Raw genomic sequence first — 13,602 nt, 5'->3', positions numbered from 1 at the left:
AACAAAGAAAATGTGGTATAATACAATGGTCTACCACTGATATTATTGCAGTGAGACCTAAATTGGACTTCTCACTTCTGGAACTAAAGACAATAAATTTGTGTTGTTGTTTAAGCCACTAAACTTGCATAATCTGTCACTGACAGCCACAGGACATTCATGTACCTAGGGAAAGCATATTACTTGCCAAGATCCCACAGCTAACTAAAGCAGGTCTGGGAGTCTCCCTTGTCCACTGTCTTTCCTTTACACCACCATATATAGTTATTCTAAAATAAATACCTTTGTGTTTCAAAAAAAGTTATGTAATTCCCCCAAACACTTAATACATAAAATAGAAAGAGAAAAATCAAATGCTTATATTAACTTTTTGTAAATATTGTTCACAATCAAGCCAAGCAATGTTCTACAATTAATTTTTCTTGTACTATGTTTGTGTTGAATTGCTTCTTTTTGTTTGCTTAACTTCCTATGAAACTAACATTAATTGTTGCAATACCATCCACAAATTTCTTGCAGTACAACTGGTTAAACAGCTAAACAACTAATCCATATAGTCTGAAATGTCACTAAATGGAATGGGTATTTTTCATTCAACTGGCCTTCAACCAAAACACTTACGCTGTTTTTTAGTTCAGGGAAATGTTTCTGTATTATTATTGGGTTGTCCAAAAAGTTTGTTTGGGTTTTTCTGTAAGAAGTTACAAAACCCCCAAACTTTTTGGCAAACACTTTGATAATTTATTCTCCTCCAATGCCCCTTTCTTCTACTTTGTGAAACTAATTAGGCAGATTTTGAACCTTCAGGATTGATCATCTAATTTTCTTAGCTTTTCCCTTCTACTTTCCATCTCTCTTTGTTTTACTTTGTTTTTACTCTCTATTTCTTTGTTTTACTTTGTTTACAGATTTATCTTCCAGCCCTTCCACTGGACCTCTTTATCTCAGCTATATCATTTCCAAACACTATTTCTTCTCAATTTGTTCTTTCTGTCCCCATTCCTGTGTAGGCACACTGTTCTTAATTAATGGGTCCAATATCTTAATCATCTGAGGAATATTCACAGTTTTTATTGCTTTATTTTAGTTCTTTTCTATTCCCTGTATCATCTATTTCCTCTGAGTTCTTTCATTCGGTTAAGTTCTTTTAGCTTTCCTCATACCTGATGATCACCGACCGCCCAAATGAGGCTTAGTACACATGGGTCAGGCATGCTGAATGGTGGGTTCAAGGACAGGTGAGAAGATGGTGAAACTGGCTTTTTCCTTGGGGAGCCCACAACCACAGAAATCACCAGGTCTCTGCAGAGCCGGTCAGTTCTCTAGAGAACGATCTGCTGCAGGCCAGCCTGAGCAGTTCAAGCCTAGTTGCAGGCCTTCCAAGAGCAAGGCAGTTAAGACTCTGGTTTGCTTCTGGTCAGTATCCCCCTGTGCAGGCAACTGGGTGTGGCTATGTTCTGCAAATTCCAAATCTATCATCTGTGTTTTATTATCTTTCATCCATGCTTATGTTTTGTCTGCATTCTTTTCCTTTGTGGGTTTTACCCCTCTTTGTTTTTTAAACTCCTTTAATGTCATGCAAAGTGGGGTTTCAGGAGAGAGGAGACTGTACATGTGTGCTCAGTCCAACATCCTCTCTATGTTACACACCTGGATCTCTCTTCCTGGTAACTGAAAACCAAACCAAACCAAAATACTTCTGGTAAGAGACCAATTTTTCAAGCTTTAAAGGTCCAGTTCATTTCAAACAGAATGTGCTTGAAAATAACCAACAGAGATTTAAAACACAACAAAACAAAATAAAATCAACCGTTATTTAAAATGAGAGGAGGGCTTCCCTGGTGGCGCAGTGGTTGGGAGTCCGCCTGCCGATGCAGGGGACACGGGTTCGTGCCCCGGTCCAGGAAGATCCCACATGCCGTGGAGCAGCTGGGCCCGTGAGCCATGGCCACTGAGCCTGCGCGTCTGGAGCCTGTGCTCCGCAGCGGAAGAGGCCACAGCAGTGAGAGGCCCGCGTACCGCAAAAAATAAATAAATAAAATAAAATGAGAGGAAACTGCAATTTGTCAACTAAACATTCGTAAGAGCGCTTACTGCATGCCAGGCACTATGCTAAGCGCTTAACATAAATTACCTTATTTAATATACTTTATTATCTACTTTAATATATTTAAGCCTATTAGATAGGTGTCATTATTCCTATTTGCAGAGGTCACACAGTATTCCTATCTGCTCAAGGTCACAGTAAATAAGCATTGGGATTGCAATTCAAACCCTTATTTGAACAACTCTTAAGCTCACAGATCTCCTATGAAGAGGGTAGAAAAAAGGGAAAAACTTGTTTGGTTTTTCATAACTACCCATAACTTTGGGGCTCATAAAAATGAGATCAATTTCTGACAGCTAAGCACTACTGAAAGCACACTTGTCTTATGTTTCTTAGTAACTATATCTGCTTTTTTTTTTTAACATCTTTATTGGAGTATAATTGCTTTACAATGGTGTGCTAGTTTCTGCTTTATAACAAAGTGAATCAGCTATACATACTTTATCTGTTCTTAAGGTCAGTGAGAAATGACATCTAGTAACTCCTTTATTTAATGTATGGGAGATTCTGTTTATCCTATATGCATGACTGACAGCTAATACTATTTCCAGTATCTTAATGATTTTTGAATCCATGCATATGTGCATAACGGAAACATGCAGAAGGATTTGTGCATGTTAAGACTCCAGTGAGAACATCACCCAACTGCTACTCAGGTAGACACTCAGGTAGACACTCCAAGAACAAATAAAACAAAATCAAAACCACAAAAAAGAGTGATGTGTGTGTGTGTGTGTGTGTGTGTGTTAGAATGGCAGGCACTTATATCATTAAGTTAATATGTATGAAAGCATCATTAAGTTAATATGTATGAAAGCATTCAAACTAAGATCTGTAAAAATGGCAGATAATAATTAACATTTACTGGCAAGAATTTTTTTTTTTTTTTTAATTTGGCTGTGTCTCGCAGCTTGTAGGATCTTAGTTCCCTGAGCAGTGAAGGCGCCAAGTTCTAACCACTGGACCGCCAGGGAATTCCCAAGAACCTTTTAAAATGTTGAAACACTGCTGGTTTCACCATAACTTAACAAAACTAGTGATGTATTTTTGCAGAGTCTTATAATTCAATTGCATATCCAATGTGTGTATACATGTCCATTTGGGTAAAATTTATTGAAACACATACTAGAGAAAACTAGTCTTAAAATGCCAAGGCTTTGCCATTAACTCACTAGGCTTAACTTAGTTTACTAGTTCACTTAATAGTTTCCAAATTTGTGTGTGAGTGATGCATCTGACTAGATGTTTGCTTAGATGCCTTTAAAACTATAATTTTATGATTGTATGAAAATTATTTTCAATTCACAAATGAAAACAACTAACAAATGACAAACCAAAACGAAAAGGAACAAATGATGTCTCACCTGCTAAAACAGAGGAGTATAAGCATAAAAAATAGCTCTTCAAGGAACTAAAAGGTCAATCTACAAAAGTAATTGGAACATGAGCACTAGAAATATCTAAAAAATTAGAAGAATTTTTACTATGTACAGAGGTGATAAGAGACCAACCTTTACTCAGTACTTAAAGGAGATAGAGCTGAGATCTTAGAATCTGTCTTGCATATGCAAGCTAACAAAATTGATCTGTAATATTTTCTACCCATTATAAACATGTTTAAGGCAGAGAAAGATGGAAGAACAGAATGGTTTTTATCATGTGTTTATATCACAGATGAACAGATTCTGAAGTGCTTCTAAAAATGTCCTATATAGTATTGACTTCATAATTATTAAAATACTATTGTAGTATTAGGCCCCAGAAATTATCTAAATTCTAACTGCCCTTTAATCACAGATTACATCAAGTTTACGTAAACATTTTATTCTTCTACAACCGTGAATAGTTTATTAACTAGACTTTACCTGCCTGGTACTGATTTCCTTTCTTTCTTTTGCCTTTTGATTTTTAAAATAATAAAATTGAGATCCTTAACTTTCCCTCCTATTTGTATATACCAAGGCCATGTGAGAATCAGGACCCAAACCACTAACTCTGGACAAATAAAGGCTTAATCCTCTGTATCCTTGCTGTTTCTATGTTTATAAAACCCAAGAATCAGTAAAACAAAACAATGCAAAGGTTCATGCTATTGGTATTTCAGAAGCACCTTAATTTTAGCCATTTTAAGAATTCAATGCCTTATGAAAAGATGCAGACTTTCACATCATTTACACAAATAACAGAACATGTAAATGAAGAAAGTGTTTTCTAAATAAACATGACAATCTCCCAGATGCGTCGGTGAGATGACTTGAAAACAATAGCTCTTTTAAGAAATGTTTCAGGATTCATGTAAGCTGTCAGTTAATAGGAGCTCACACTGGCTACTTAACACGACCTCATAAATAAAGAACATTTTCTTTATGAAGATATAGACAGTATTTTCTAATGAGCATATAGAAAAAAAATTAAATTAGGACTTATCTGCCATATAAATATATATTTTTAAAAACTATTTGACCACAATGTTTTTTTCTCTTCCTGTTCATCAAAAACAATTTTCCCTGCGTTTCTTTCCCTTTTTTTTCCAGTGATAATTATTTTTATCACAGTGAAGATAAGATAATCCTGTTTCTCAACTCTAGAGCTCCATGCTCTGACTTGTTCTGTATTCAGTGGTCTCCAATGTGGGAAATGCTCACCTGGGGGGTGTTCAAAATGATCTGCTGGAATGTGAGAGGAAAATACTAGACCTTCTAATTTTACTTTTCATCTTTTCTTAAATTAAGTTCTACTAATATTTTGTGTATAGGATGACATAGATGCCTGGTGGCTTCTGAATGCATTTATTTCTGTAATAGTTACTAGAAACAGAGTAAACAAAAAGCACTGAATTAGATTAATGCTTCATCATACTTGAAACTAAATACAAGAATGAAAGCTGCTGTAGTATAATGTCTTTAACTTCATGGACTTCAATTTATCTAAATGTGTTTTCCTGTACTCTCAAAGAACTCGTCTTATGGTATAATACAAACGGAATGCGCTGATGAACAAAAGTGTGGAGGAGCTGAATTGGAGAATTTTATTTCAAGAAATCTCTGATTTGCGTACAATCCTGAAGCTCACAACCTAGAAGTTTAAAAAAATCAGGTTACTTTTCACTCTCATTAAATTAAAATGCAAGATAATGCAAGGGTAAACATTTCCTCTCGGACTGATAAAAACTGAGTCGGAAAACATCATGCTGGTAGGAACACAAATTGATAACACCAAATTTAAAACAATGCTGTCTTGCATGGTAAAAGCTAACTAATGTCCTTAGACTTCAGAACCAATAATTTCACTCCTAGGTATATACCCTAGAGAACCTCAAGCACGTGTTCACCGGGCAACACATACACAAAGGCACGAAAGAGCGTCATTCGTAACAGTCTCATACTGTGAACAACTCAGAATTTCAAAAGGACTATATGGATGTACATGGTGTAGTCATACAACAAAACGTTCAAGAAAAGTGGAAATGAAGTTCAGTTACCTGCCTCAATACACATTAATCTTATAAATTTAGCATTGAATTAAAGAAGAAAACACAATTATATCCACTGGAACTCCACTCAAAGTTAAAACAGGTAAATTAACCTATACTGCTCAGGGCATATACAAATGGTAAAATCATAAAACACAATAAGGAAGTAATCACCATAAAAAAAAAGCAGGGCAGTGGCTCCTCCAGGTGTTGGAGCACGGATGTAAATGAAAAGAACGCTAGGGGGCTTCTGGGGTGTTGGCAATGCTCCATGTCTTAACTTGGGTAATATGTGCTTCATAATATGTTTCATAACTATTTATTATATATATATTTATATATAAAACAAACTTTTAAAGTACTTTTTTTGGTATGATAATGGTATTGTGGTTATGTTAAATATGAATCATCTCTTAGAGATAAATACTGCCATATTTATATATAAAGTGAAATAATGCTTGGAATTTGGCTTCAAAATAATACAGAAAAGAGCAAAGTAGATGCACTGAGATGAACAACATCAGATAAGAACTGATATTGTTGAAGCTGAGTGTATGAGGTTCAGTATACAACTGTCTACTTTTGAATTATTATTTTTGCTGATGTCACTTTTTAAGTAACTATAAATGGCAGCCACCACATGGCTTGCTAAGAAATAGCTTGTTTTACTTTGACGTATATATTAAAAAACTCCAATCTAAACTGAATAAAGATCAATTTAATAAAAGCATTAAAGAAAACCATTTCCTCTCTGACATTTACAAACTTACAAAAGCATTCTAGTTTCTGAAGATAAATGGCTTTCTACTACCATCTCACCCCCTCTCCCAGCTTGAACTCATCCAGAATGCTATGGACACTAACTTACCAGCACTTCCCGACTGTGCTATCAGCACAAAACAGGGTAGGAACACCAAAATCCTTATGCCAAGAGCCTTTCTAGTTTGTCTTCAAGCTCATGTATACAAATTGAAACTTTCTCCTCAGGTATAAGCAGCTTATTGTCTCTATGAAGAAATCCAGTAGCCACTCCTGAGGCAGGACAGGCAGTTCCAGTGAATAAGATAATCTTGGTAATTTCTAGGTTTAGCAATACAGTTAAGACATTTGAATCAGTCCTCTACACTGCCTTTCTACAAAGTAGGGATATTTTTCATTTTTCCACTGATAAGTGTAATTTTCCATTTCTATTACATGAATTCATCTACTAAATGTTTTGAGATGACTGTGGTTACATAACATGATTTTCTGTGTAATTAAACAAATCAAGAGCATGCACATTTACGTTTCCAGAAAAAGGAAAAATGACAACGTATCTATCATACTCACACCTCATTTAGGGTGTGTGGAAATGTGATTCCTAAAAAAGGAAGTTCTACATGAATCTATGCCATCTGAGGTCCTTATCGCATAGTACTGGTGGAAATGCACCACACTTGAGCAAATACTCTTGTTTGACATAAATCCCCTGAAATTATAGAATGCCCTCGCCTAGAGTTTCCTCTAGCCACCTTTCATAGAACTGTTGGTTCATACTCTCAGGCTGCAGTAACAGCTTTCATGCTTTTCATGTCTAAGGTCTAAGGTCTTCTAGCAACCCCTGTCTACTGACCCATTCCATCCCCTTCCAATTCTTCACCCATTTCCCTCGAAGAAACCTTAGACTCTCTAAAATATGGAGCACAGTGCCCTTCCTTTGTTTTTTTTATATGGCAGTTACCACATCATCACTTAAAGACACACACCCCTACTATTATGGATTAGAACTGCACATCAGAACAACAACAAAAATGAAGAAAAGTCACTGTAGGAAATGAATCTTATTGCAGAACACACTACACACATGATTGCAGACTGCTGAGGAGGACTCACTGGCTGGGAGTACAGGAAGGAGAAGGTAACTCACTGGCCTACAGGATGCAGTCTGGTCAGGCAGTGCTAACTCTCCATCTGGGCATACAGTAACATTAAACATTCAAACTAGGATATGAGAAAAGGATATGTTCTTCACTTGAAAGAACAAAACCATTCAATGATTTCCTATTTCACAAAGTGTAAAAATCAGTCTTTCCCCAGCCTGGAAGGCCATACATGACCCGGCCCTTAACTATCTCTGACCTCACTTCCCACCACTGCAGCCCTGGCTCACAGCCACTCTGCCTTCTTTGACATTCCTCGTATACATACAACCCTTGCACTTCCAGAACTCTTGTACTCGCAAGTCCTTCTACATAAGCATGTGCCTTACTGCCTTAAACCTTAGCTTAAATATCACTTGATCAGAGAGGCGTTTCCTGTACACTCTTAATATCCCCATTTCTCCTCTTTTTTCTACCTTCTTTTTCCTTAGAGCAGTTACCATCACCTGGTATCACAGACACCTATTTATTCACTAAATATCTCCTCCACTAGAATGAGAGCCACGAAGCAGAAACTGTTTTGCTTTCTGTTATTTCATCAGTACCTGGCTCACTGTGGAAATACCAGAGTATTAATACATGACAACTGGGCATAGGTGTCTAATTAAAATAACACATTTCAGAGACAAAGAGCATTATAAAACATCAGTACCATGTGGGGAAACACTATATGGGGAAAGTATGTAATATGACTAGAAAAGGGGGAGGTTGTAAATCAATATGCATTGTTTTTGAGGATACTTTAGAAGATTATTACCTTAATTGTGGTGATGACAACGAGTGTATAGGTATGTCCAAACTCACCAGTTTGTATACATTAATTATGTGCAATTTTTTGGTATACCAATTATAACTCAATAAAGCTGGGGGGAAAAAGTCCACCAGCATGCCAATGCACAACAGTAAGTAGGTAAAGAATTCACTACGGTCCTGTAAACAGCTGACATGGTGGGAAACACTATAGAACAGTTAAGTTACTATGCAAGAAGTTCCATCCTACCATAGAAAAATGAACTAAAAGAGCTGGTGGAAATACACGAGGTATTATCTAAGTCAGGGGAAAGCTGGCAAAGATTTCATAGCGTTGACATTAGATCTAGGCATCTTAAAGGATGAAGAGAAAATTGGACATGGAAGGCAGAATTTCCGTAGAGGTAATAAAATGTGCACAGGTTAGAAGGGATAAAAGTGGGGCAGGTACCAAGAAGAAGTCAGCCAAGACTACTTACTATCCATATGACTTTGCGCAACAAACTGAACCTATTTCAACTGAAAAATAAGGATAATGGTATCTTCCTCAGAGAGCTGCTGTGAGGAAAATGAGATGGTAAATCAAGAAGGATGTGAGGCAACCTAGCTATGACATCTTCCACCACTGATTTCCAAAGCCGACTTGGCTGTTCTATCTCAGATTGTCTCCCTTTCCTCTCATGGCTCCTCCAGAAGCTGGTCTACTTGGTAGAAGAGCATAACCTTCTCAATCATATACAATGGTCTAGCACAGTTCCTCACACATGGCATTTACTCAAAACACATTTACTTTTTTTTTCTCCTTTCTTTAACCAGATGTTCAGAATTCTACTGACAGGCCTTAGAACTGCCCTGCAATCACTGCTGGGGTCCTAATTCTCAACTTGAGAACCAGCATTATGTTTAATAAGCACCCCACCCAATCTGTACATGTATTACTTCATACTTACAGGTTGAGGCTGTTCTGCAATACAGCAGTTGAAACACAACCAGAATTCACTCATGCTTACAGTCCAAGTTATAAATGAGCACCAATGAAGTTTCCAAATCTCAATTCAGGAAGCTTCACAAAGCAGGCTTCTCAATATGATAGATGTCCAAAGATGCCAAAATAATAACTTTATTACTTCTCTGTGTTTTTGTTCCTGGAAGTCAAGTATCTTATATAGTCAATCTAACAAACGAAAGGTCAGATTGTTTCCTTTCTTTGCTTTTGATTCTACAGGGACTCGTTTCTGAACCACCAGGAAAGGTATAAAAATTGTTGTCTTGACTCAGGACCTTAACAGGTAGTCTAGAAAAAAGCAGAAAAGAAAAGAAGTTACTTTACTTATCTTACCCTTAGAAACTTTTATTTCTTAAATCTGTGATAAAATTAAGACTATTTCCCCAAAAAAGTAAACATTGAAAAAAATCAAGATTTTAATAAATTGATATTCATTCAATAAAAAAATATTTGAGTACTTTCTCAGTGTCAGGTATTAGGAATATAGCAGTTGAAATGAGAGAGTAATCCTTGCCTTCATAGAGCATTCTATTTTATGACTGTAAAAGCTTTCCCCAAAGCCATGACTCTAAACCTTGTAAGACATAAATGACAGCTATTTTTATATGTGTATAGAAGATCTTCAATGAAGATTAATGCATATATGTTCAATGTCACAAATATGGGTAATAAGGCATGAATTTAGGACCCTGATTCTACACAGTCCAGAGGACATGTCCTCCAACATACTAAAGGACAGTGACATGTTAAGATCTAAACATATGTTCAAAGAGAAAGATAAGAAGGAAGAAAATGTACATTCTTGCCACAGTAAAATTCAGAACCTGGAATGCTTATTTTCAAGGAGAGGTGAACATTCCTTATGTCACCCAAACTCCTAAACAAAGAAGTAGCAGTCTTGCAATTGGCTCTGTCCAATAAAGTGGGTAAATACTATGAAGGTTTATAAGCTCAAAAGAATTGTATGTTTCATTTACTTCCTTAGCAAGAATGTAAGAGCAAAGGGTTAAATTCACAACATCATGAATATTATTTCAGGGCTATTTACTTAAGCTTAATTCCTCCCTGAATCAAAGACCATGGCCATTAAAATATCATTGTGAAATCTCTTTTAACCAATTTTATGAAAACAAATATGCCTTTGTTTGAAACTGAAACTTCCTTATGCTCATCACTGCTGATGTAGCACATACAAACATGAATTACTCTGTTTCAAATCTACTGGATTTGAAATCTGAGTTTTTAAAATCTATTATTTGATTTATTCCATCATATTTTCTCATCTACATATAGAACTACACAATTTCCTTTTTATTTGTAATTTACCTTTGCCAGAAACCACCTTCAAATACTAATTTTACATTGTAAGGTGTTTTATTTTCTTCTATTTTTAACTGAGTATACATTCCTTTTGTTTAACACTTAAAAGTAATAGATGACTTCCGCATTTACAATCAACATTTTTGCAAATTCAGATTTCCTTCCTATTTAGAGTAAAGCTGTTCCTTATTTTGCAAATTTCAAAATATACATTTTCCCATTCCCATGTACTACTCTGAAAATGACATTAACAATATTTCCTTTCTTAATATTTAGTTGAAGAATGACTGTTTAAAGTACAATAATTTGTGCTTCTATTTTTGGAGATTAGACAGAAAGGATACTTAAGAATAATGACCTAGATAACAGATATGATGAAATACATTTTCAAACCAAGGGGATGTATGCAACTCCACAGGTTTTTATTTGTTAAGTAAACATATAAAACTAAAAATGTTTCAAACATGCCTTGGAATATCATACCAATACACGTTTTCCATTTTCTTGCTTTTCTAAACAAAATTCCTTTTTAGAATTTTTTTCAAATGTATATATACTTAAAACACATTTATACATAAACACCTTGTAGATAAGTATTGAATCTGTCACAAAAAATTTCAACATTACCACTAATAATAAATATATTAACAGGTACTTTCACTTCTTGAGCTCAAAGTTGCTTAAATCATGTCCATTTTGAAAACCTTACTTTAAAAAAAAAAAACCTTAAGATAACAAAAGAAGAGTCACTTTGCAACAACATCAACAACTAAACTTGGCTCTAAACACAGCTCAGCACATTCCACACATAAATGAAGGGTCAAACTGGGCTACAGCACCAGAGAGTATTTCACGAACTCACAGTTTCATTAGACATAAGATTTTAGAAAAGCTTAAGTGAACTGTCAGGCCGCTTAGTGACTGGCAGAGATTCCCTGCATTAAAAGTTCAGTCTCTTGACTTTTAAAGAGATTGGCATGAGTAAAAAAGTGCAGTAGTATTCTCTGGTCAAAAATATAACCTCCTCCGTCCCCTCCCCACCTCCTCACTTTCCATACCTACAAATGCTACAGATATAAGCTTTATACTTGTGGGAACAGTTTTGCTGCTGACAATATGAAAAATTTATGTCCCAACATCGTACCCACAAATTAATAAAACTGTTTAGGTCAACTTCCAAAGAAACAACAATAAAGCCATGATTTGAAAAACAAGGCAATGAGGCATACCTTTTAAGACAAACAATTTCTTCCCTTTTTTTTTTTTAACGTGGAATACTATAACTCAGTTGAGGTATTGAGCATGCTCAGTTTGTGTGAAACAGAATCAGATGTTTAGAATTTAGACTGTGATATAAGAGATGTGTGGCAGTTGTTAGTATTACACTAATTTTTAGCAATGTTAACTTGGGCAAGTGACAAGCTCTATCATTAGCTATAAAAAATGGAATGCTTCACTGCCAATGTCACAGGTCTGAAATGAGGGCTAAATTACGATGTACATAAGGGCACTGCATATATCATAAAGAGCTATACTGATACAAGATGCTCTTTTATTTGTTATCAAAATTAAAATAGCTAATAGCAGAATGAAGTAGTAAAAATAAATTGTAATAGCTGTAAATTTTTAGGAAACAGCCTAAAAGTCTATTCAAAAAAAAAAAAAAAAGAATAAAAATTTTTTTAAATGAACTGAGAGACAATCCACGGAATGGGAGAAAATATTTGCAAACACTGCAACCCACAAGGGCTTAACTGACAAAATATACAAACAGCTCATACAACTCAACAAAGAAAAAAAAATCAAACAACCCAATTGAAAAATGGGCAGAAGACCTAAAGAGACATTTCTCCAAAGAAGAAATACAGGTGGTCAATAAGCACATGAAAAGATGCTCAACATCGCTCATTATTAGAGAAATGCAAATCAAAACTACAATGAGGTACCACCTCACACCGGTCAGAATGATCTACAAAGAACTAAAAAGTTTACAAAGAACAAATGCTGGAGAGGGTGTGGAGAAAAGGGAACCCTCCTATACTGTGGGTGGGAATGTAAACTGGTACAGCCGCTATGGAAAACAGTATGGAGGGTCCTCAGAAAACTAAAAATACAATTACCATATGATCCAGCAATCCCACTCCTAGGCATATACCCAGACAAAACTATAATTCAAAAAGATACATGCACCCCTATGTTCACAGCAGCACTATTTACAATAGCCAACACTTGGAAACAACCTAAATGTCCATCAACAAATGAATGGATAAAGTAGATGTGGTATATATATACAATGGAATACTACTCAGCCATAAAAAAGAACAAAATAATGCCATCTGCAACAACATGGATGCAACTAAAGATTATTATACTAAGTGAAGTCAGAAAGAGCAAGACAGGGGCTTCCCTGGTGGCGCAGTGGTTGAGAATCTGCCTGCCAATGCAGGGGACATGTGTTCGAGCCCTGGTCTGGGAAGATCCCACATGCCGCAGAGCAACTAAGCCCATGCTCCACAGCTACTGAGCCTGCGCGTCTGGAGCCCGTGCTCTGCAACAAGAGAAGGCCACGACAGTGAGAGGTCCGCACACCGCGATGAAGAGTGGCCCCCGCTCACCGCAACTAGAGAAAGCCCTCGCACAGAAACAAAGACCCAACACAGCCATAAATAAATAACTAAATAAATTAAAAAAAAAAAAAAAGACAAATACCATATGATATCATTTATATGTGGAATCTAACATATGACACAAATGAACTTACCTATGAAACAGAAACAGAATCATGGACATAGAGAATAGACTGTGGTTGCCAAGGGGGTGGGGGGTGGGAGAGGGATGAACTGGGAGTTTGGGGTTAGTAGATGCAAACTATTACATATAGAATGGATAAACAACAAGGTCCTAATGTACAGCACAGAGAACTATATTCAATATCCTATGATAAGCCATAATGGAAAAGAATATGAAAAAGAATGTATATATCTGTAACTGAGTCACTTTGCTATACAGCAGAAATTAACACATTATA

General features: G+C 35.9%; 1 protein-coding gene across 1 annotated transcript in view; it reads right to left on the bottom strand.

Annotated features, from left to right (window-relative positions):
* The window catches only part of CDC42SE2 (CDC42 small effector 2), a 45,364-nt gene extending 36,112 nt beyond the window's left edge, over positions 1–9,252 (bottom strand). Inside the window, exon 1 of the mRNA XM_065875246.1 lies at positions 9,199–9,252. Within this exon, the coding sequence (XP_065731318.1) occupies positions 9,199–9,252 (54 nt within the window). The remainder of the gene's footprint in view (positions 1–9,198) is intronic.
* Positions 9,253–13,602: the final 4,350 nt, after the last annotated feature.

Source organism: Phocoena phocoena, chromosome 3 (assembly GCF_963924675.1).
Source record: "Phocoena phocoena chromosome 3, mPhoPho1.1, whole genome shotgun sequence".
NCBI lineage: Eukaryota > Metazoa > Chordata > Mammalia > Artiodactyla > Phocoenidae > Phocoena > Phocoena phocoena.
Note: the sequence above shows the minus strand (reverse complement) of the source record. Positions and strands in the feature narration are given on the sequence as shown.